We start from the raw sequence: 22,929 nt of genomic DNA on the forward strand, positions 1-22,929 counted from the left end.
ACCTACACGGCAGTCAACGTGTTAAGTTCCGTGAGCTCGTCTACACGTTAGGTGACGCTGGTATAACCCCTAGATGTTACCGGCATAGGTAGGCAAAAAAAACTCTGGACTGCCAACCGAACGGTTTGAGGGTCGTGGTGTCTACGACCGCTGGTATGGGCGTTCTGTGAGATGGTACGCTATCCAATCTTTGTCTCGACACTGGAATCTCATAATTGCAAAGCCTTTTGGTAAACTTTGATTATATATCTTGAACTCAGCATCCCGCAATGCCTAGAAACACAAGACTTCAACGCTTGCGTACTGCCGGTCATGACATATGGCGCTGAAACGTGGACATTGACCGCAGGTCTGGTCCGTAAGTTCAAAGTCGCTCAGCGTGCTATGGTAAGGTGTATGCTCGGAGTTTCTTTGATGGATCGATTCAAAAATGAGGAAATCCGTCAAAGAACCAAAGTAGCCACATAGCCCTAAAGATTAGCAAGCTGAAATGGCAATGGGCCGGACATACTTGTCGCAGAACCGATGGCCGATGGAGCAGACGTGTTCTGGACTGGAGACCGCGTACCGGTAAGCGCAGCGTTGGGCGTCTCCCTGCTCGTTGGACCGATGACTTGCGGCGATATGCTGGGAGAGATTGGATGCGGAAGGCGGAAGATCGTTCATTGTGGCGGACTATGGGAGAGGCCCTACATCCAGCAGTGGATTCTTGCTTCGATTTCTGCGTACCATTTCACAGTCTCAAACACGCAAGATTTCGACGTTTATATTTCGCGATCAACAGTTTTTTTTTTATTATCATAAAAATCATTGTGCGTAAATATATATTTTTATATTGATAAAACGTACGGAATTTTTATAAATTTTTATTTTTTTAATTAGATAACCATAATAAAAATTATCAAAGCGAGTTATGTAAAAAAATACATTTAGGTAATCGTAATTTAGGTTAAAGGTTCCTACAACGATCACAGTCTGAGGCCTTTATTATTAGTGGCGGGTTTTGTGTCCATTGTATTATATTATCCTTCTCCATCATCCTTGCTGGTAACTTAAGAGGCTATTCTAGCATCGCCCCGACGGGTAGATGAGCTCACGGACTCAGCCTGAAAGAATTTGCTAACACTAGCCCTAGCAAGAGCAGTGATTCGCAGAATTTACCACCGGATCGCGACCCACTGAGAAGATCCGGCGAGAAACTCAGTGGGCTGTGTCTATAGCTCCTTTCTATCTCTACAGTGTCCTTAAGTTTTTTCTACCTAATTTTGCAATATATTTCTTGTTCAGACAGGTGGACGAGCTCACGGCCCACCTGCTGTTAAGTGGTTATCGGAGCTTAAAGACTTCTACAACGTGACCACCAGCCATCTTGGTTACGCGACCGTGCCGCCTTTATACTAGGACGACTCTACCCTATGCTTTGTAGTCGAAGCAAACTGTCCCTCCGCAATAAGGTAACTCTCTACAAAACTTGCATACGCCCCGTCATGACGTATGCAAGCGTAATGTTCGCTCACGCGGCCCTCACACCCACTTGAAATCCCTTCAGGTTATTCAATTCCGATTCTGCAGGATAGCCGTCGGAGCACCATGGTTCCTAAGGAACGTGGACCTCCACGATGCCCTGGACCTCGATCCCGTTAGTAAGTATCTACAGTCGGCATCGCTGCGCTACTTTGAGAAGGCGGCGCGACATGAGAACCCTCTTGTTGTGGCCGCTGGAAACTACATACCCGACCCTGTACACCGAATGGTAAACCGTCGACGTCGCCCAAAGCACGTCATTACGGATCCTCCTGATCCATTAACGGTGCTTTTAGGTACCACAAGCACCGGTCCTCGTCGAACCCGTCACTTGCGACGAAGGGCTCGACGAGCGAATTAACCTATAGACAAAGCTCACTGAGTTTCTCGCCGGATCTTTTCAGTGGGTCGCGTTTCTTATCCGGTGGTAGATTCTGCGAAGCACTGCTCTTGCTAGCCGAAGGACGGCTCTTGCCAGTGTTAGCAACTCTCCGGTTTGAGCCACGTGAGCTCACCTACAAACGTTAGGGTGAAGCTGAAATAGCCTCTTAAGGCTATCAGCATAGGTAGGAAAAAAAGCCACCTTGGGACATGAGTTCTAAGATCTTAGTTTTCACTGTACAGCGGTTGCGCAACCCTTCAAATTGAAACGCATTACTGCTTCACGTCAGAAATAGGCAGGGCGGTGGTACCTACTCGTGCGGGCTCACAAGACGTCCTACAACCAGTAAAAAAAAACCCATCCAAGTTGTTCAGTTATTCACGTTGTAAATGTCTATGGGCTTCAGTAACCATTTAACACCAGGTGGGCTGTAAGCTCGTCCACCCATCTAAGCAATAAAAAAAAATCACCGTGTCTGATTAGCAACTTTAAATGGTTTTCGTTCTACTATCCTGCCTTCTGATACTCTTTGGTCCCAGCGGCAATAATATAATTCACGACTAAATTGCTCTGCTAAGGACCTCGGGACCGACGCTATGCTGAAGGTAACGGGAATAATCTGGATGTGGGTAACCTGGGGACAGCTCATCATAACGAAACTTGGAAGAAGCTCAAGTCCAGTACTGAACGTATGCTAATGACGATGAATCTCCCCCTTCCACTGCTGCTTCAGTTTAAATATTGAATACCAAAATAGCTGTACAGCCAATTCGATGACCCGATTTAATTAGTACTATCAATAAATACGTGAAAGTGCGTCCAAAAATGGTTCGTTATATATGAGATTGCGTCCTTATATCTCAAGGTGCGTAACGATGTCATGTCTTTAGGCGTCAGTGGCCAATGAACTCCGGGTGACCTGTGATATTGGTCAGATGACTTCGCAAAGAAATCGTACAGTTGCTAATCACGACCGTCGTCTTGGTACCACGGCATGTCCTTCTCCTCCAATCGATCGCATGGCTGAGTATCGAGATGCGTCCGCGTAAGACTTGAGCCACTTATCTCTGTCAGTGGCACAGTGAAGTGTGTGGCTCAGTCTCAAGGTCCAAGTGCTCGGATACTTAATCACTCCACTTGGCGACTTCTAGATTGTCTTCCATCCGATTTACCCGTCACTATGAGTCTCTCCAGGTTGGCAGAGGGTTTTCTTGCTTTATGACCAAATACTAGTGATAGGACCTCTTGTGAGTCCGCACTGGTAGGTACCACCACCCCACCTAGTCGTGAAGCAGTAATGCCTTTCAGTTTGAAGGGCGAGGCGGCCGTTGTAACTATACTGAGACCTTAGAATTTATATCTCAAGGTGCAGTTGTAGATGTCTATGGGCTCCAGTAGCCCCTTAATACCAGGTGGGCTGTGAGCTCGTCCAGCCATCTAAGCAATAAAAAAAAAAACTGGAGCACTAAATACACATGGCATGTCCATAATAACATTTGCTGGCTCTAAATTTGTTGATCGAAGCCTTAAGATCTGGCATTTATTATTCGAACGTTTTCGCTTACAAAAACACAACGATTTATAAGGACAATTAATACGCACCTAATTATTAGATTAAACTGTTGTAATAACAGATGACGTAACACGTTCAGTCATAATATTCAATTTGGATTTCTAATGTTTGTTATGAATTAAAATCCAAGATAAATTGGTTTCTGAAACAAATGATTCAGAAATCTTGATAAATTGCCTCCGAAACCAGCGTTGCTGAGTCTCTGAGACTAACTTGGTTATTTCCCTTGGCATACCAACGTCACGTTTCCAAGAAACCGCAAACTTCCTTAAAGGCTTTCCAAAAACGCTGCCTTATTCCGTTTGTGTTTCAATTAATTAAATCCATAAAATGATGACTAATGAAATGACTTATTTATTTTGTATTCTGGATCGGAATAATAAAATTATAATATGATTTTATTGTTGATATTATGATCTTGTTTAGCCTGATGCTAGTGTCGAAGAGACCATTGCACTTTTGTGTTTAATGTTTTGCATTAATGTTTATTTTGTTCTATTCTACAATCGGTAATAGGCAAAAAAAATGTACTTATCAATGAGGGCCCACACTAGATCACAAAACGAGCGAATACTTTAATTTATTTTTAATCAACTTAAAATATTACAATATGGTATAATATTGGCAATATTGTATAATCTCAATTTGACCTATTTTACGTGTTACGTGTTACCTCAGAGCGTCATTTTGTTCTGATGTTTCTTTTTATTTTAATTCAAAGCCAGTCCTCTTCATGTGTTTTGATTTTATCAATTTCTGAACACTGGTTTTTGAGTTATCCTTATGCATGCTTGTTTGATTGACTGATTGATGATTACCTTATTTTATCTCGTAAAAGTCTTCTTATTATTTATTATAAAATACTTTATTGATATTGGGAGTTTGAGCTACTGTTAGATGCAATAAATAGCTAAATGGCAATACACCTTAATCGTGGAATTCGATCGTTATAAATTTGTTTTATCTATACCTCCTCCTCCTTGCGTCGTATTCCTCATTGCTGAGGGTCGTGACCACCCTTTTGTATCACCTTCGCACGCACGATTTTTCTCCATCCAGTCTTGTCTCTGGCGGTGTGGAGGGCGTTGTGAAACGTGGAATCAAGAGCGGCGCGGATCTGGTCGGACCAACGTATTGGGCTGCGCCCCCGAGGTCTTTTCCCATCTACTTTACCAGTCACGATGAGCCTCTCGAGATTGCTACCATCCTTTCGTGCGATGTGACCAAAGTATTCAACGACTCTGCGAAGACACTCGACTAGACACTTTATCTATACATATAAATAAAATTGGAGTATCTGTTTGTAACATTGAAATAACCGCTTTTTACTACATGCATATGAATATAATATATACGGTACATACACCAAAATATCATTTTTTAAATTTTTTGTCTGTCTGTCTGTCTGTTCCGGCTAATCTCTGGAACGGCTCGACCGATTTTGACGAGACTTTCACTGATAGATAGCTGACGATCTAAAGAGTAACTAAGGCTACTTTTTTTAGACTAGCTTCGCCCCGCGGCGTCGCCCAAGGTACGAAAATAACTGCAGGTAACATCGCGGAACTCTGCTATTAATAATAAAATTTAATGTTTCCGATGCGAAGCGGTGGCGAGTCGCTAGTTTATTGAAAATAAAATTAAAACTGTTTCTACCTATCTGAGTGTTTCAATCCTGAATTGTCTCAACAGTCGATATTATACCAGTAGTACGAGAAGTCTTATAGGACGATACTTTTAATCTTGTTTGAAAACAATTGTGATAATTCGCAGCGAACCAGCGCGGTGTCCTTTTTGAGCGTATCAAAATCGAAGTATGATTTATTTAAAAACGCTTTTACAGGAACTTTGAGAACGTCATAGCTTTAACATCGATTCGGAATGCAGTTACATCATTTACAAGAATCGGTGAGATACTTCAGGGTTTGCTCTTTTTCAATATGCGTATATAGACTAACTAGCTTCACCCGTCCGCTTTGCTGGGCATTTAAAATTAACATTATTATTTCTCACCCCCACAAAGATTCTCATTATTAATGCCCCCGCAACTGGTGTAGGGAGTCCAACGCTCATATAAATATTAGCCTATCCATTAAGTACATGTATTTTCTACATGGATACCAAGTTTCAAGTCAATCAGATGCATTGTTCAGTAGTTATAACGGAACATCCGTAAAAACCACTGTAGATTTATATGTTAGTATAGATATGGGTATATATACAAGAGGACAAAGAAATCTATCCTGGATCAGCTTCGCATCCGAGTCACGCTCTCAACAACCTGTTAACAAAGGATCCTCAGCTACTCCGGTCATATTGCCCGCCGACAGTCAGATAACGGCCGTCTGGTGTAGTGGTAAGTGACATGGTCACTACACAAGGGGGTCGCGGGTTCGAATCCCGCCAAGGGAAGATATTTGTATGATAAATATAAATGTCTTTCCAGGGTTATGGGTGTATATTAATTATATGTATGTGTATAATAAATATATTATATTTATTTCCGTTATCTGGCAAAGTAGAAGGAAAGAGACCCCGCGGCCGATTACCTAGCCGTTGGTGTGATCAAATAACCGCCCTAATTGGGCTGCCAGTCGCAACCGCCATTCGAGAAGCCGAGGACGAGATGGAAACAGCTCACGAGGCAGGCCACGGTCAAGAAGAAGAAGAAAAAATATAGACTATGTAAGGTGTGTAAGCTTAATTGCTGGTGGACGAAATCTTGACCATTCTCATGTTAAGCAGTTACCATAGCCCTTACCAAGGCTTAATCAACGTAAATTCTACCACACATCTTGAGAGACGAGTTCTATAGTACAAGAAATTCTACAGATACCCTTCAAATCGGTTCGCTGCTTAAGGCCAAAATATGTATGCGTATCGCTTCAGAACAATTGACAATATTTATATGCAACCAGTGTATTCCAATGGTTAGACCTAATGTTTAAAAGCTACTAAGTATGGTCCCAGTTTCCAGATCCAGTCAAGTTTCTCTCGTGCCTTATCAAAATTGGAATAGGCTTGGAACCTTTGGGTCTGCGGAGGGACTTCGGTTCCCTCTGTATTTTGTACCGTATGTTCCATGAGGAGTGCTCTGAGGAATTGTTTGAGATGATACCACCATCTCGTTTTTACCATCGCACCGCCCGCCACCGGAGTAGAGTTCATCCATACTACCTGGAGCCACTGCGGTCATCCACAGTGCGCTTCCAGAGATCTTTTTGGCCACGTACCATCCGGCTATGGAATGAGCTCCCCTCCCCGGTGTTTCCCGAGCGCTATGATATATCCTTCTTCAAACGAGGCTTGTGGACAGTACTTAACGGTAGGCAGCGGCTTGGCTCTGCTTTTGGCATTACTGAATCAGGTGGGCCGTATGCTCATCTGCCTACAAGGGCAATAAAAAAATAATTACCGCTACAATCTGTGTTGACCATTACTAAACCGTCAAAGTCGTGCCGTAACAAATCACGCGTCCGCCGACCTTCAGCAGCTGAGCAGTCGAGTAGGTCAACAGACAGACACACAAGTTACATAACGAGTGACCGTGAAAACAGAACAATGTAACAGAAAAAGTGATCGTTTAGAGAAAAAAATATATCGGTCAAGCATCGGGTTTTTATAAGTCGCCATTTGTATTTACGAGTTTTTTCGTTCTTGAAAAATTTAATGGATGCTGAACCTTTCTGGTCTATTATGAGGGGAGACTTGTCCATTTTCGAAGAGCTTTACTGGTGGTAGGACCTCTTGTGAGTCCGCACGGGTAGGTGCCACCACTCTGCCTATTTCTGCCGTGAAGCAGTTATGCGTTTCGGTCTGAAGGGTGGGGCAGCCGTTGTAACTATACTTGAGACCTTAGAACTTACATCTCATGGTGGGTGGCGCATTTACGTTGTAGATGTCTATGGGCTCCAGTAAACACTTAACACCAGGTGAGCTGTAAGCTCGACCACCCATCTAAGCTATAAAAAAAAAGTTATATTGTCAAACACTATTATACTTTTATAATAAAATCTAATCTATAACCGATTTCGCCGAAAATACACTATAGATAAATAATAATAAAGACAAACAATATTAGTCTATTCTCAATTTGACCACAGACTTTATACAATAACAAAAGTTTGACAATTGAGAATAAACAAAGAGTATATTTAAATGTATGTGTTGTGTCAAATACATGGTGGTGTGTGTAATGTTTTTTTTATTGATCTAATTAATTCCTTTTGCATCATTTAAAATAAAAATAGCATTCTGCACTCCTTCTCTATATTCTCTATAAGTGTAGGAAATTTCATTCATACCTATTCCTCCGTCCGCGCATTTTTCGCAAAAAGGGATACAAAGTTTTTATTTCACGTATTAATATAATTATATAGATTATAATGTAATATCTAGTTCATAATTCATAATAATCCCTTTTAACTAATAACTTTTTTGATAGAAGCCGATTTTTAGGTATGGCTTCATCAGGGAAGGGAAGGGTGCTAATTAATAAAAAGTTTTATTAAAAGGGTCCCGCGAACGTAAAAAGTTTGGGAAGCACTGACCTGAACCCTTGCGAAATAAATTCGTTTACGTAAAACTTGCAATGGGGAAACCAAGAAGAAAAGCCAACTTTATAATTGTGCTGTTATAAGAAACAACCATATTATATTGTGTATTATATAGTGCCGCCTTCTCAAAATGGCGCAGCGATGCCGACTGTAGATACTTACTAAATGAGTCGAGCTCCAGGTCATCGTGGAGATCCACATTCCTAAGGAACCATGGCGCTCCGACGGCTATCCTGCAGAATCGTGATTGAATAACCTGAAGGGATTTCAAGTGGGTGCGGGCTGAGTGAGCGAACACTACGCTTGCATACGTCATGACGGGGCGTATACAAGTTTTGTAGAGAGTTACCTTATTGCGGAGGGACAGTTTGCTTCGACTACAAAGCATTGGATAGAGTCGTCCTAGTATAAACGCGGCGCGGTCGCGTACCGTTTTTATATGGGGACGGAATGTCATCCCTCTGTCGAGGGTGACGCCTAGATATTTGACCTTCGAGACCCACGGTATGGGCTGGCCAAAGAGAGTGATGGGACTAACGGCGGAGGTGTTTGCGCGCCTACTACGGAGTGGGATGCTCGAAGTGATGTTCGGAGGGCGAACCCTTTTGAAGAGCACCGCTGCGCTTTTCGTGGGGTTGATGTCAATTCGCCACTTCCGGAACCACTGTCCCATGGTGGCTACTGCGATCTGGAGTCGCCGATGAAGCAGCAACATCTTCCTACACGAGTAGTAGATAGCCGTGTCATCGGCGAAGAGCGCTAGATGGGTCTCCGGAGACCGGGGTATATCATTGATATACAAACTAAATAATAACGGGGAGAGCGCGGAGCCTTGCGGGATTCCGGCAGTCAGTTGACGGGGACGAGAACGAGTTCCCTCTACTCGATATCGAAACGAACGGTTCGACAAGAAGTCTCGTATGATGAGCACGAGTCTGTATGGCACTCCCATGTTGTACAGTTTGTAAATTAAACCGTTGTGCCAGACTTTGTCGAACGCCTTCGCGATGTCGAAGAAGAGGGCGCCGGTCGGGATTTGTTTACGCCTATTTAGTCCTATCAGAATGTGCTCCGTGAGGCGGTGCACTTGTTGTACGCACGAGTGTTTAGAGCGGAATCCGAACTGTTCGTCTATGAGAATTTTGTTCGCGGTAACAAAATCCCAGAGGCGTTTCCTAAGGAGACGTTCGTAAATTTTTCCTATCGTCGGGAGGAGCCTAATCGGACGGTAACTAGAAGTTTCGTTTGTCGGTTTGCCCGGCTTATGTATACCGATAACGTCCGCTTCTTTCCACACCGCGGGAAAGATGCAGTGCGTCATAGCGGCATTTAAAATTGTAGCCAACATTGCTATCAGTTGGACTGTAAAAGAAGAAGTAGAAAAGTTCGTATATATGGCACGTTGTAATGGATATATGGAGATATAACCTAAGGAGCATCATACCCCCTATGCAGCATCATAAGAGAACATGCTGCACCGACTCCAAATAATGCGGGATTGTTGCCAGAAGATGAAGAAGCCGATTGAAAGTTTCGCGATAGAACCATTGAATCCTAAAATGTAGGTGGGATGGTGGAACTTAGCTTGGTTTTTCGTCTCACAATACGTTAAAGGAAGTTTGAAAGTGGCACATGTGATAGAAGTCGAGAAGTGAGCGTTTGGGCTGGTATGGGCATGTAATGAGACGAAATGACAACGGGGTTGTTAAGAGAGTTTTAACTATGAATGTGGAAGGCTTTAGAGGAAGATGTAGAACAAAGAAAAAATTAATGGATTGCGTGAAAGACGATATGGGTAAGAGGGGAGTGAGCGAAGAAATGGTACATGATAGAGGAGTATGGAAGGAGAACAATGTTGCGCCGATCCCAGGTGTTTTTTTTTATAGCTTAGATGGGCGGACGAACTCATAGCCCACCTGGTGTTGAGTGGTTACTGGAGCTCATAGACATCTACAACGTAAATGCGCCACCCACCTTGAGATATAAGTTCTAAGATCTCAGTATAGTTACAACGGCTGCGCCGCCCTTCAAACCGAAACGCATTACTGCTTCACGGCAGAAATAGGCAGGATGGTGGTACCTACCCGTGCGGACTCACAAAAGGTCCTACCACCAGTAAAGGGAGAAGGACAGGAGAATAATGAATACGTCCTACATTTTCCTGTCTATTTCCTTAAGAATATAGTACCGGTATGTGGTGGTTTGAACACCAGATGTATCGCTCGATATATGAACACACCGGTCTTATGTTTTAGGATACGGAGACTTCACGGACGATTAAATCAAAGGTAATTTTGTTTGCGGCTTCACTAATGACATCATAATTTTTTAATGCCATCGATTGACAAAAATATTAGTGGCCAATTAAGACTAACCATCTAATCACGGGTCGACGGAAAAAATTTTGTTAAGACGATATTACATAACTTAGCGCAATCACACAACCCACGTGTTCCACCTGGCTATTTTTTTTTTTTAATTCTTATAGATGCTAAGATGGGTGGACGAGCTCACAGCCCACGTGGTGTTAAGTGGTTATTTAAGAGCCCACAGACATCTATAACGTAAATGCGCCATTCACCTTGAGATATAAGTTCTAAAGTCTCAAGTATAATTACAACGGCTGCGTTGTAATTATACTTGAGACTTTAGAACTTGAAGGGCGGGCAGCCCCCGCCCTTCAAACCGAAACGCATTACTGCTTCACGGCAGAAATAAGCAGGGTGGTGGTACCGACCCGTGCGGACTCACAAGATGTCCTACCACCAGTAATTTCTGTGCGAATCATTCATGCGTTACGCCTTGTATTGTGTGACAGTCATTATACAATTGAGTCTTTGATCTCATAACTAAAGATAGGTAGGTAGTGGCATTCTTATTGTAGTGTTTAAGTGCTCTGGAAACCAAACAGAGGGTTGAAAGGATATTTGGCTTAAGCGACGTGTTTCACTTAATACGCGACATTTATGCATCCAGCGTATTCCAATGGTTAGACCTAACGTTTAAAAGCTACTAAGTATGGTCCCAGTTTCCAGATCCAGTCAAGTTTTTTTTTTGGCTTAGATGGGTGTACGAGCTCACAGCCCACCTGGTGTTAAGTGGTTACTGGAGCCCGTGGACATCTACAACGTAAATGCGCCACCCACCTTGAGATATAAGTTCTGAGATCTCAGTATAGTTACAACGGCTGCCCCACCCTTCAAACCGAAACGCATTACTGCTTCACGGCAGAAATAGGCAGGGCGGTGGTCTCACAAGAGACCCGCGCGGACTCACAAGAGGTCCTACCACCAGCATCATGCCTTATCAAAATTGGAATAGGCTTGGAACCTCTGGGTCTGCAGAGGGACTTCGGTTCCCTTTGTATTTTGTACCGTATGTTCCATGAGGAGTGCTCTGAGGAATTGTTTGAGATGATACCACAATCTCGTTTTTACGTTTTGTAATTAAAGGTCCGTTTTATTTGACACTAGCGGCCCGCTCCGGCTCCACTCGTGTCTTTAACAAAAAATTCAACGATATTTGACGTTGTTTTATTTTTTTTAATAAAAGAACGCTTATTGCGGCATAAATATAATAGTTAGACGTATACTGCCGCGACACTTTTAGTAAATAATAATGTGTTCTACAAAGTCGTAGACCATTATGTTATTCTATCATCAATAGTTTTCGCAGGGCACGCGATGTAAAGAATATTTTAGGTAATTCTTTTACACCTTGGGTTACATTATTGGAGTTTTAGTAAGGTTCCCTAATTTAAAAAAAAAAGATTATAGTCTATGTCACTCGGAAATAGTGTAGCTTCCAAACAGTGAAAGAATTTTTCAAATCGGTTCTGTAGTTTCGGAGACTGTTCAATACAAACAAACAAACAAATCTGTCCTCTTTATAATATTAGTATAGATTACCATCAACAATTCGATGGTTTTAATCGAATTTCCAATTGTTTTTACATAATTTCATTAACCGAAGAAGTGTTTTTGTTATAATATTTTTTTCAAATTTTAAATTTTAAATGGCTCTCTTGTAAACTTGCAAAAATGTCGTATAAACCTAATATCTTTTCACGCCTTGACATATTATCAGATGGGCCGTGAGCTCGTTCATCCAGCCTGAGTTAAAACATACATTCACGCATTAGATCTTAACTATCATAAGTACTGTTCAAAAATTTATGATTATTTTTAATTAAATTCGAAGGCATAGCTTAATCTTGTTAGCAAGGGTTGCGAAGTGGCAAGACGTATCTAATCTACAAATTTATAAATATAATACAATCGCACTCAACTGATAAAGTTCACAAGTCAAAAAAATACTTAACTAATCATTTGCTTAAGATTGCGGAGGTTTGAAAAAAAAACAAAAAAAACGTGACGCGTTTTGTAATTATGAAATGTGTTTCTATTTCAAACATTAAGCTGATTAAAAGACACATTTAGATTTAGTTAGCTGTGAAAACAGAACATGATATAAACACCGTCCCACATTCTGTAATTTATACCATACAAATTTTTTAAGTCAACAACATTTGAATTAATAAACTTTGATATTATAGAGGTCTGTAATTTCCGTGTTTTTAGGCATGATCTGAGTATCTACCTAAAAGCACCAGGTTACTAATGGCAGAGCATTGATCTAGTACTAGCAAACACGCACTTTCTCCAATGGAAATTACTTCACTTCCAATCTTATGGATTTGTTATTCAAATAATAGTGGCGTTTCAAGCACACGACCGCGACACCCTCTAAAATGACCTATAAATAAAATGTGACTAAGATGTTTTTGTTACCTTACCGGTCGATTCGTTTTGTAAATATTGGTCTCGTGAGCACCAGTGCGCGACTCTGTGAGATGTTAAATAATTTTTTGAAAACACGCAACATGATTCTAGGTGCGATATTCATTTCTCTAGACAGAATTCTAGGAACGCTTTCTAACTGGATTTCATCTAATTTTATGATAAACCACGTGGGCTGTCAGATCTTTTTCTTTCACAAACGTAGGACGTTTTCTAATAAATAGTTATAAATAGTTGTGGCGTCTAAGAACGCACCTTTTTATGATGCGTAAGCCGGAACGCACGAGAGGTGGGAAAAAGAATATAGTCTGTGACACGGGACCTTTTTACCGCCAAAAATTTAAAACGTCAAAATAATTTATAATGTGTTTAATAACTAATGTAATATAATTACTTAGAATTGCTTATACTACTACAACAATAAAATTTATATTGTTTCAACTGTGGTGTTAATTACATAAAACACGACTTTACGGCGAAATAAAGAACTCTATATGAACTCCCTCATATAAGAGACTCAATTGGAGAAATGGAATTGAAAAAAAAAACTGCGTTTACCACAACCACTTTGTGTATTGCTATCAAAACGATTCGGTTTACTCTATCACCCCACTCTATTTTAATATCAAGAAAAGAAAATATGGGGCTTAATTCAAAGTTTGATTTCATTAAAACTGTATTATTAACCAGATAGTGTTTTACTACAGAGTTGTGAAAGAACAAGAAATTCATAGATGAAAAAGTAATTATAATGACATGACACAATAGATTAATGTACAAAATACGTCTAAATATGGTTTAAATCACGTTCAAATACTCTATGTAATGACAGTTTATTATTTTATTGATAAACACAAAACCGATTATAACCATGGATTCCGATGCATCGTGTTCGGATTGCAAAATAGAATTTATTGAGGGTAAATGGACACAAATACTTTTGAATTGGGTGAGTTTATATTACGTTTCTTTTGGGTCTACGAAGTGACGTTTTCTCTTGGTATTTTTCGGCATGTGTTCTGTACAAATATTGGATGATACAGGCATTTCATCCCTGCTAGTTGGGGAAACAGTGCGTTTTTTTTATTGCTTTGATGGGTGGACGAGCACACAGCCCACCTGGTGTTAAGTGGTTACTGGAGCTCATAGACATCTACGATGTAAATGCGCCACCCACTTTGAGATATACGTTCTAAGGTCTCAATTATTGTTACAACGGCTGCCCCGTCCTTCAAACCGAAACGCATTACTGCTTCACGGCAGAAATAGGCAGGGTGGTGGTACCTACCCGCGCGGACTCACAAGAGGTCCTACCACCAGTTTCCAAAGAACATTTTGCCGTGTACGATTTTACTATTGGACGAACTTCGTTTCTAAGTATTTCCTCAATACTACGACACAACCTTTTTGTTTTACGGTCAATTACTGACATATATCGCTTCCTCCGACCACGAAACGGGGAGACTGCTTGTTGCAGAGCCCAAAACTTCAAATTCCCTAATCTGTTCGCAGATCAATAAATGCACCGTCCAAGAGCCCAGAGTTCAACAACTAACACCAAAATGTCTGCTAAGTATTATAGATAAATATAAATATGATATTTGCACGAACGATCTCGACAGAGCCATTCTGTGTTCAGATGATGTTGAGCCTTTCATCAGATATAAATACCCTATACTGAGATTAAGGTGAATTTTCTTAAGTCGTTTGTCGTTTTTCTTGTCTTCTTGGTCTGTCTTCAAATCGGTATACAGAAAAACCTAAACTGCTAGAGGGGCCATCATTTGAAACCTATCCCTCAACTACTTTTTACTGGTGGTAGGACCTCTTGTGAATCCGCGCGGGTAGGTACCACCACCCCACCTATTTCTGCCGTGAAGCAGTAATGCATTTCGGTTTGAAGGGTGGGGCAGCCGTTGTAACTTTACTTGAGTCCTTAGAACTTATATCTCAAGGTGGGTGGCGCATTTACGTCGTAGTCGTCTATGGGCTCCAGTAACTACTTAACACCAGGTGGGCTGTGAGCTCGTCCACCCATCTAAGCAATAAATAAAAAACTAACCCTGGTTCGAGCACCACTGGGTGGTATGCAAAGGGAATATAGCGTTATCTCTAATGGCACTTTTGCAAAATGATGCACCGGCTAAAGCTAGATTTTGGTGTCGGTAAGTGGGTTACGACTGGAAGCTGCTCTGGTTTTGCATTAATGGCACTTTATCCTTAGTTTAGCTCCAATTCCCTACTTGTATTTCCTGCTGCTAGCATGCTCGGCCAACATTTGTACCAACCGGAAAAAAGGTATTATTGGTAGACAAACAGGGTGCCCGTGTCCATAGAACCAACCACCTCATAATTTGACAGCCCATTTCGAGATGGAAGCAGCTTATCTGTGAGCTATTCTGTGCTGTGAACGAGAACTCCCTCTAGATGAATTAGTAGGATTATGATACTATGGGTATATTTTTTGTTTCTTTCGACTTGTTTTTATTGGCGAGTATCTTTAATTGGCTTTATGTTTTCTATTTGTTAGTCTATTATGTTAATTCAAGCTGTTTGATTTCCTGAAAATAAATAAGTAAAGTCCACAAATTTTGGGGAAAATCAAGAAAATTCTTAAGGTAGACTTTGCGAGGGATAATTGAAGAGAGGACGCTGCTAATCTTGGAAACTTCTCGAGAAGTATACATTGAATTAATCTGAAACAGGTATTTAACCGAAGCCATGAATCTGGAGAAAAAGTTGTACATAATGACATCGGTCTTACTATACTACTGCTGCTGCAATTCTAGGACCGGTGAAGTAGACAATGAGATATGCAAGAACTTGACCATTGACGAGCAGGAAACTATATTGAAGTACTGCGAGAGACTCAGCGATATGGAAGTCACTATTAATAACGTTGAAACAGCTGTAAATGGTGGAACTGTGTTTCTATTGGAATTTAATTAAGTTATAATAAGTAGATATACAAACAAACCTGGGCGAACGATAACTGAACAATCGAGAAGAGATCTCGTCATTTAAAGTTTCTTATCAACCGTAAAAGTAGGCTTAATATAGTCCATGACTCTCGAAAATCGATAAAAGTATGAGAATAGAAATTGTACATAGTTTTTATAATAATTGCTATAATAGTATTCGCCTAGTGACCAAAATACGACCATATTCACTGAGACTATAAGATTTTGATTTATTTTAAATACAATTTTTTCTTTTTCGTTTTATTATTGAAATATTTATTAAGGAACTGCCTATATCCGAATTATCTTATTTTTAATCCCAAACCGACCCGAAAATCCCAAAAAATCAAATTGACAAACAATTGAGAAAGTGATACATAATTGTCTTTTTTTTTTATTTTACTAGTCAAACCCGGGCCGATTGCTGGCCGATTCATTAGACTTTGATTCGATAATTACGAAACTTCGTAGACTCCATATCTCAAGGTACATACATGGTGGTATTCACATTTATTAACCATATAACACCAAACGAACCGCGAGATTTTCCTGAACAGCGCATTTAAATGAAGCATATTAATAAACGAGACGATTAAACCACAATCTATCAATTTATTTGAATTTTAGATGCACTACAAAATTTATTGAAGCAAGAAGAAAACAAACCAATTCAAATTGCTCGTAATCAAATAGAAAAGCTCAATGTCACTTCTCCATCGGCCCAGTACCACCCGTTATCCAGCTCTGAAGATAATTCAAATTCTGATGATTCAAAAGACGCTGCTGTTAAATTTATATCTCCACTAACAGTTCTACCGTCTGCAGTACCAGAAGCTTCAACTTTTTCTAACGTCACAGAATCCGTACTTACTAATGATAGTGCCATTGATAAAGATGCTTCAGAAAAAAAGGATATCAGTGTATTCAGAACTGAGAAATTTGGGAATTCCGACGATGGCTCTTGTGAATCGAGTGAGTTTATTTTGAAAATAGCTAGTTCACCTTTTATCCATGAGTCGTATTAAAAATGAATTTTAATAGTTTGCAATTCATTGACAGCGGCAAACGTAAATATTTCATACTTAATCCCGATTCCAGACAATCGTTGTAAAACCGAATGTGATTGTGCGAGGTGCAGCATCTCCGGCCCGTGCTGCGGTGATCCCGGCCAATCGACGCTGAGCTGTGGCGAGCCTTGTTCGTGGAAATGCAAATTGTAAAAATTCTCAATCGATTTTACGGATTTTATTGTCACATCCAAATTTGGTGGTCCTTTTTCGATCTACGAGATTCATTTTCGTGTACAATTTGCGATCAGAATGTGCAAGTCTGTACAAGTTGCGTGTACAAGTCTTTGTAAGATATTTATTTGGTATTCGAGCATTCGGTGGACTATTTTTCACATGTTCAATCTCCAGGTAGTTGCAAAAATTACAAGTACCTATGAGGATTTCTGTGCTGGTATGAAAATTATCACTTCTACAGTTAGTTCTTGTCTGATCGCAATTAAAATCACAATGAGGTGGTCAGAAGTCCATAAGACTAAAGTACTTAAATGTTACCATATTTTAAATTGTTGTCCACTATGCTCTTGCAGCCAAATCCGACTAGAAGATTTAAGAGAGCCGATGCGCTATCCCACTAACGGGGTCCGAGCATTGGCTCTGCCTCTCCAAGCTCTGACCTCTTGCAACTCACCTGATTACAGCCTTCGCAACTGATGGCAGGTTTTAACGGAAAAAAAATTACATAAAAAAACAATTTTGACACGTTTTGTTTTTCCACCTAGCAACGGTTCCCTGGTGATATTCTGCGGGTTGTTTTTTTTTGACTGTTTTACAAATATTGATACAGATGAAATACGTAAATTAAAACATTTACCGAGAGATTGCTTTAACAGCTGCACGTTTCATTATTTTCAGTAAGCACCTCAAATTCTCTAGAAAAACATATGTATATGCTTTTGCGGGGTGTTTAACAATTGTAATATTGTTGGCGGCTGTTTTAATTACATTGGCCGTTTTAAAGAAAAAAGAACACAACAGATATGATGCAAGAAGGCTCATGGACGATGAAGCAAGGTGGTTTGGTTTTAATACTTTAAATCGATTGCATTTAATAACGGAGAGACATCATCATCATCATTTTTTCCTATTACCCTCTGCTGGGGTGTAGGGCTCGAATCAAATTTTTCCATTTATATCGGTCTTGGGCAGTCTGTTCTAGCTCCTCCCACGTCATGCCCAAGACCCCTAGCACCTGCTCCACCGAGCGACGCCAAGTTGTTCTGTGGCGGCCTCTCTTCCTTTTGCCAGACACTTTCCAGGTCAGTGCTCTCTTTGATAGGTGGGTGTCGGGCTTTCTCAAAGTGTGACGTAACGTAATAAATAACGGAGAGACACGTAAAGTAATCTGAATGTCTATTTTTTTTTGTGGGAGCAATCTAAGTACTTATTGCCTATTGGTTAATCGTTGTTTAATCAAGCCCCGGGCAATGTTAGATGAAGTCCTGAATTAGTACTAGCAATCTATAATACAGCGTCGGTAAAAAAAACAAACGAACCTATGGATTCTATATTATGACTTTACAGGATATTCCGACCAAACGCATGGGAATGTGTTGAAAATTTATGCCAGAAACTAAGCCGGCCAACATCTAAACGTATTTATGTTTCGCACAGTAGATGCGTTCTGCAGTGTATGGGACCACAGCTTTGGCCTTACCCGATTGGCTATACGTTGTTCAGTAAAAATTTGGTAGCTATGTCGATCCTAAAATTGGAATACAAATTTCAATCGTTACCTTCAGAGAACGTGCATCGGCATTTAGCTGAAGCGTTTAAACTCTTCATTGGAGATTTAGCTCGATTGGAAAAGATAGGCAGAGAAATGAAAAACGGCACCTGTGATTTACCCGTCAAAAAGATGAATATTATTATAGATATCGAAACAGATCCCGATCCAAGATTGAGACTGAATACTGACGAAGCGTACACTATTAGTGTTAATAGCAATTTTGATTTTATTACCATACATTTAAGTTCCTCGTCTTTCTGTGGAGCTAGACATGGCTTGGAGACATTGAACCAGATGATTTTACTAGATCAACTGACCGGCTATTTGATAACTTTGTCGCATATTATTGTAAAGGACGCGCCAAGTCATAAATATAGAGGACTCATGATTGACACAGGAAGAAATTATATACCGATGCCAGATTTAATGAAAACTATTGATACAATGGCCGCTTGCAAATTAAATACATTTCACTGGAGGATATCCGATGTAACGAGCTTTCCGTTGCTTTTACCCAAGCTAAAAGAATTATTTGAGTTCGGTGCTTATGATAGAGCTTTGGTTTATACGAGAGCTGATGTGAAAGCTTTAGTGACGAGGGCTAAAGTTAGGGGGATTAGAGTATTGATTGAAGTGGCTGCACCGGGGCCGGTTGGACGACCTTGGTTTTGGCACAGCGAAGCGACTTGCCCGGCCAAAAATGCGAATTACACGTGCGATAACTTATTGTGTCTTAGATTAAATATGAGAGAGTCCATTTTTGATATATTACAATTAATATACGCCGAAATCATTGCACTCACTGAAGTGGACGATATATTCCATTTAAGTGATGGAGTATTCACAATGATCAATTGCTTTTCGTTGATTGAGGATAGAGATGGGTTTTTAGATAAAGCGCTGAATAGGCTAAGAATGGCCAATAAAGGCTTCATGCCGAAATTACCCATAGTCTGGTATACGAAACATCTGACCAGGACTCTTGAGGCGAAAACGTGGGAGCATTTGGGAGTGCAGCTTTATAAGTGGAACCCCGATTCTGGAGATTATTTGGGAACGTTTCGCGTGATTCATTCAAACAAATGGGATCTGTCGTGCGAAATGCGGAAACAGAGATGTTATAAATACCGGTTCGTATTGATTTATTATTTATTAACTATAACTTAAGATGTTTTGGCGTCTTCGAATAACCCGCAAAATTATAATTTGCGTAATTACTGGTGGTAGGAACTCGTGTGAGTCCGCACGGGTAGGTACCACCACCCTGCCCATTTCTGCCGTGAAGCAGTAATGCGTTTCGGTTTGAAGGGTGGGGCAGCCGTTGTAACTACACTGAGACCTTAGAACTTAATCTCAAGGTGGGTGGCGCATTTACTTTGTAGATTTCTATGGGCTCCAGTAACCATTTAACACCAGGTGGGCTGTGAGCTCGTTCACACATCTAAGCAATAAAAATAATTTTTTTTTAGATAAAAATAGTTTCTAACATTGTCATGTCGTAGTTTGCAGAATTCACTACTAGATTTCAATCCTATGATAGCAAAAAGTGTTCTCATTGCGATTCGCCGTTAGCGTTTCGTCAGTTAAAACTTAATTTCATATTGATTTTGTACACGTAATAAAAACATACGACTGAGATGGTATGTAAAATTTGCGAATATCCTGGACAGCTTACCTTTATTGAAACGCCCTTTAATTATACTATACGAAAAATCTTTCGTTAGTACTCTTTGGAAAAGAGAAGATACTAGATAAATTTGCTGTTTTTTTTTTAAATTCAGGACTTGGCAAGGAATGTACTCGTGGACATCTTGGCGAAACATCGACGTGTTCACGATAGAAGGTGGAGAGGCAGTTCTTTGGACCGATTTTGTAGATTCAGGCAAGAATTTTGTTGAAGAAGAAGTTTGACCTCATAGTGAAGCAGATGAATAAAATTACAATTACAATTTTATAGGAAATCTTGATTATCACCTGTGGCCACGTGCTGCCGCAGTAGCCGAGAGACTGTGGTCAGATATAATAGCGAACACTACACCAAATCCTGAAGTCTACGTGAGATTAGATTACCATAGGTAATTAAAATGTATGTCCTTTTATCATAAGTATGCCTTTCACTAGGTGGACCGATGTCCTTTTGAATCGGTCGCTATCGTTAACCTGGGGGAGGCTTAAGTCCAACAGAAGATTGGTCAGGAGGAAATCGCTGGACTCCCACCCTCCACTGGGGATGGAGGGTGGGGCATGTCGGAGTCGAACCGACTAAAACCTCCTGTCGCTCAACAACCAACGTCCAAACCTCGCATGAGACAGAACTCATGAAGAGGCAAAGGGAGGAAAGTGAAGCGTTTAGTGCGGAGCACATCTCTCCCATCACCCTCCCCCCCTCGGGACAGTAGACGTCTAGGCTGGTGATGATAATACTGCATACTTTATTATATTCAAAAGTTTTGGAGAAAACGGAAATGCCGCCACCCATCTCACAGCATGAGCTTTAAGTATTAGTTTTCCAGTACAATGGCTGATCCACCCTTCAAATTGAAACTCATGATTACTTTGGCATCACATTACTACAGCGGCTCATAAGACGCCCCACCGCCAGACCACGCCAATTATTTTCTCAATAACTTTTGGATTTGCTTTTCATTACACGATGTTGTTCGTGAACATGTGTTAAGTACCATTTTTTAATGCTTAGATGGGTGGATGAGCTCACGGCCCACCTCGTGTTAAGTGGTTATCGGAGCCCTTAGACGTCTATAACGTAAATGATGCCACCAACGTTAAGACATGAGTTCTAAGGTCTCACTTTCATAAGTATAACGGCTGCCCCGCCTTTCAAACCGAAACGCATTACTGCTTCACACTACTTCACGGCAGAAATAGGCAGAGTAGTGGTACTAACCCGTGCGGACTCAAAAAACGTCCTACCTATATCACTAGACTCCTATCTGCGGGATTCGAACATTGGCATGGTCGCATCATTAGTCGCATGGTTAATCATTTTAATTAAAAATCCTTTAACAGATGGCGTATGCTACTTCGTGGTTTTAAAATGCAGCCAATTTGGCCGGTATGGTGCACTTTAAATCCTGGAACTTGTCTCAAGAAATTACAATAGAATTTGGAGGGAAAAATAATAGATTCCAATCGGACAGACCAACATGAAATTTAACTCGGATGCGTTCATCGCATGCATAAAACAAATTGCTTGCTCAATATAAACTAAATCACTACATAGTATAAAACAAAGTCGCTTTCTCTGTCCCTATATCTGTCTGTCCCTATGTATACTTAAATCTTTAAAACTATGCAACGGATTTTGATGCGGTTTTTTTTTATAGAGTGATTGAAGAGGAAGGTTTATATGTATAATAACATCCATTAAATAGTGGAGAAATCAATAATAAATTACAATTTCCGAAGCGAAGCGAGGGCGCGTCGCTAGTATTTAGATAAAATGGAAACAAAAATATACAATTTCGTACATTTAATTTTTAATTTCAACAAAACTCTCAACAACAACAAAGAAATCTATTTAAAAACCTCGTGAACGAGCGCTCTGGCATTGGTATACGTGCCGACAACACAGATTACCGCTCCAAATAATGCAACAATGATGCACTTCCACATCCTCCACATTAAGAACCCCAGGCCTGGGTCGGTCCAGTCCAATGTGAGTTCAATGAAAGCTGGATACATGAAGCCCATGCTGGATAGGCAGAATGAGCCGATCTGGACGAAGGATAATGAAATTCGAGGCCTTAAGGATATAAAGTCTAACGATAGTAACGATTGTGAAGGGTGCTATTTTTTTTTATGCTTACGTTGGCCTGTTGTTAAGTGGTTACCGGAACCCATAGACATCTACAACGTAAATGCCGCCATCCACCTTGAGATATGATTTCTAAGGTCTCAGTATAGTTACAACGGCTGCCGCGCCCTTCAAACCGAAACGCAATACTGCTTCACGGCAGAAATAGGCATGGTGGTGGTATCTACCCGTGCGGACTGAAAAAACGTCCTACCACCAGTAATTACGCAAATTATAATTTTGCGGGTTTGATTTTTATTACAAGATTCTTTCACCGTGAAAGTCAATCGTGAATATTTGTTAAGTTCGTATTTCTTTAGAAAAATTTGTACCCTCCTGCGGGATTCGAACACCGGTACATCGCTCAATATGAATGCACCGGACGTTTTATCCTTTAGACCACAACGACTTCTAGATTGCTATTCTAGACTGACATCATACATCCAAAGACACTTTAACGTTATTACTATCTATAGTGCGGTTTCTGTCTAGGATGATCGGACGACCACTGCAGAATAAGGTAGA

General features: G+C 40.6%; 2 protein-coding genes across 10 annotated transcripts in view; one reads left to right on the forward strand and one right to left on the reverse strand.

Annotated features, from left to right (window-relative positions):
• Positions 1-13,591: 13,591 nt before the first annotated feature.
• On the forward strand, positions 13,592-22,079 carry LOC101745656 (chitooligosaccharidolytic beta-N-acetylglucosaminidase). Of its 8 annotated transcripts, none has more exons than XM_021346345.3 (10): positions 13,592-13,783; positions 14,347-14,522; positions 15,540-15,751; positions 16,422-16,766; positions 16,893-17,010; positions 17,717-17,875; positions 18,386-19,720; positions 20,372-20,472; positions 20,548-20,676; positions 21,618-22,079. In XM_021346345.3, exons 1-9 carry the CDS (start codon positions 13,706-13,708, stop codon positions 20,667-20,669), a joined length of 2,646 nt encoding a protein of 881 aa, XP_021202020.1. In that variant the 5' UTR covers positions 13,592-13,705; the 3' UTR covers positions 20,670-20,676; positions 21,618-22,079. The 8 variants fall into 8 exon arrangements, with proteins under 8 accessions (XP_021202020.1, XP_062531586.1, XP_062531584.1 ...); XM_062675602.1 differs by having other exon boundaries at positions 21,935-22,079; XM_062675600.1 differs by having other exon boundaries at positions 20,548-20,665; positions 21,935-22,079.
• The window catches only part of LOC101745805 (proton-coupled amino acid transporter-like protein pathetic), a 39,496-nt gene continuing 38,632 nt past the window's right edge, over positions 22,066-22,929 (reverse strand). For both annotated transcript variants that reach the window (XM_038019709.2, XM_038019710.2), the window contains one exon: positions 22,066-22,325. In XM_038019709.2, coding sequence (XP_037875637.1) covers positions 22,125-22,325 — 201 coding nt within the window. In that variant the 3' untranslated portion in view covers positions 22,066-22,124. The remainder of the gene's footprint in view (positions 22,326-22,929) is intronic.

This window comes from Bombyx mori, chromosome 24, assembly GCF_030269925.1.
Source record: "Bombyx mori chromosome 24, ASM3026992v2".
NCBI lineage: Eukaryota > Metazoa > Arthropoda > Insecta > Lepidoptera > Bombycidae > Bombyx > Bombyx mori.

Bases quoted from the DNA above. Each gene is read 5' to 3' on its own strand.
- LOC101745656 (XM_021346344.3), top strand. From the start codon at position 13,706: ATGGATTCCGATGCATCGTGTTCGGATTGCAAAATAGAATTTATTGAG. The intron at 15,752-16,421 runs GTGGAACTGTGT...TTTGAATTTTAG, and splicing joins CGTTGAAACAGCTGTAAATG to ATGCACTACAAAATTTATTG. The intron at 19,721-20,371 runs GTTCGTATTGAT...TTTTAAATTCAG, and splicing joins CAGAGATGTTATAAATACCG to GACTTGGCAAGGAATGTACT.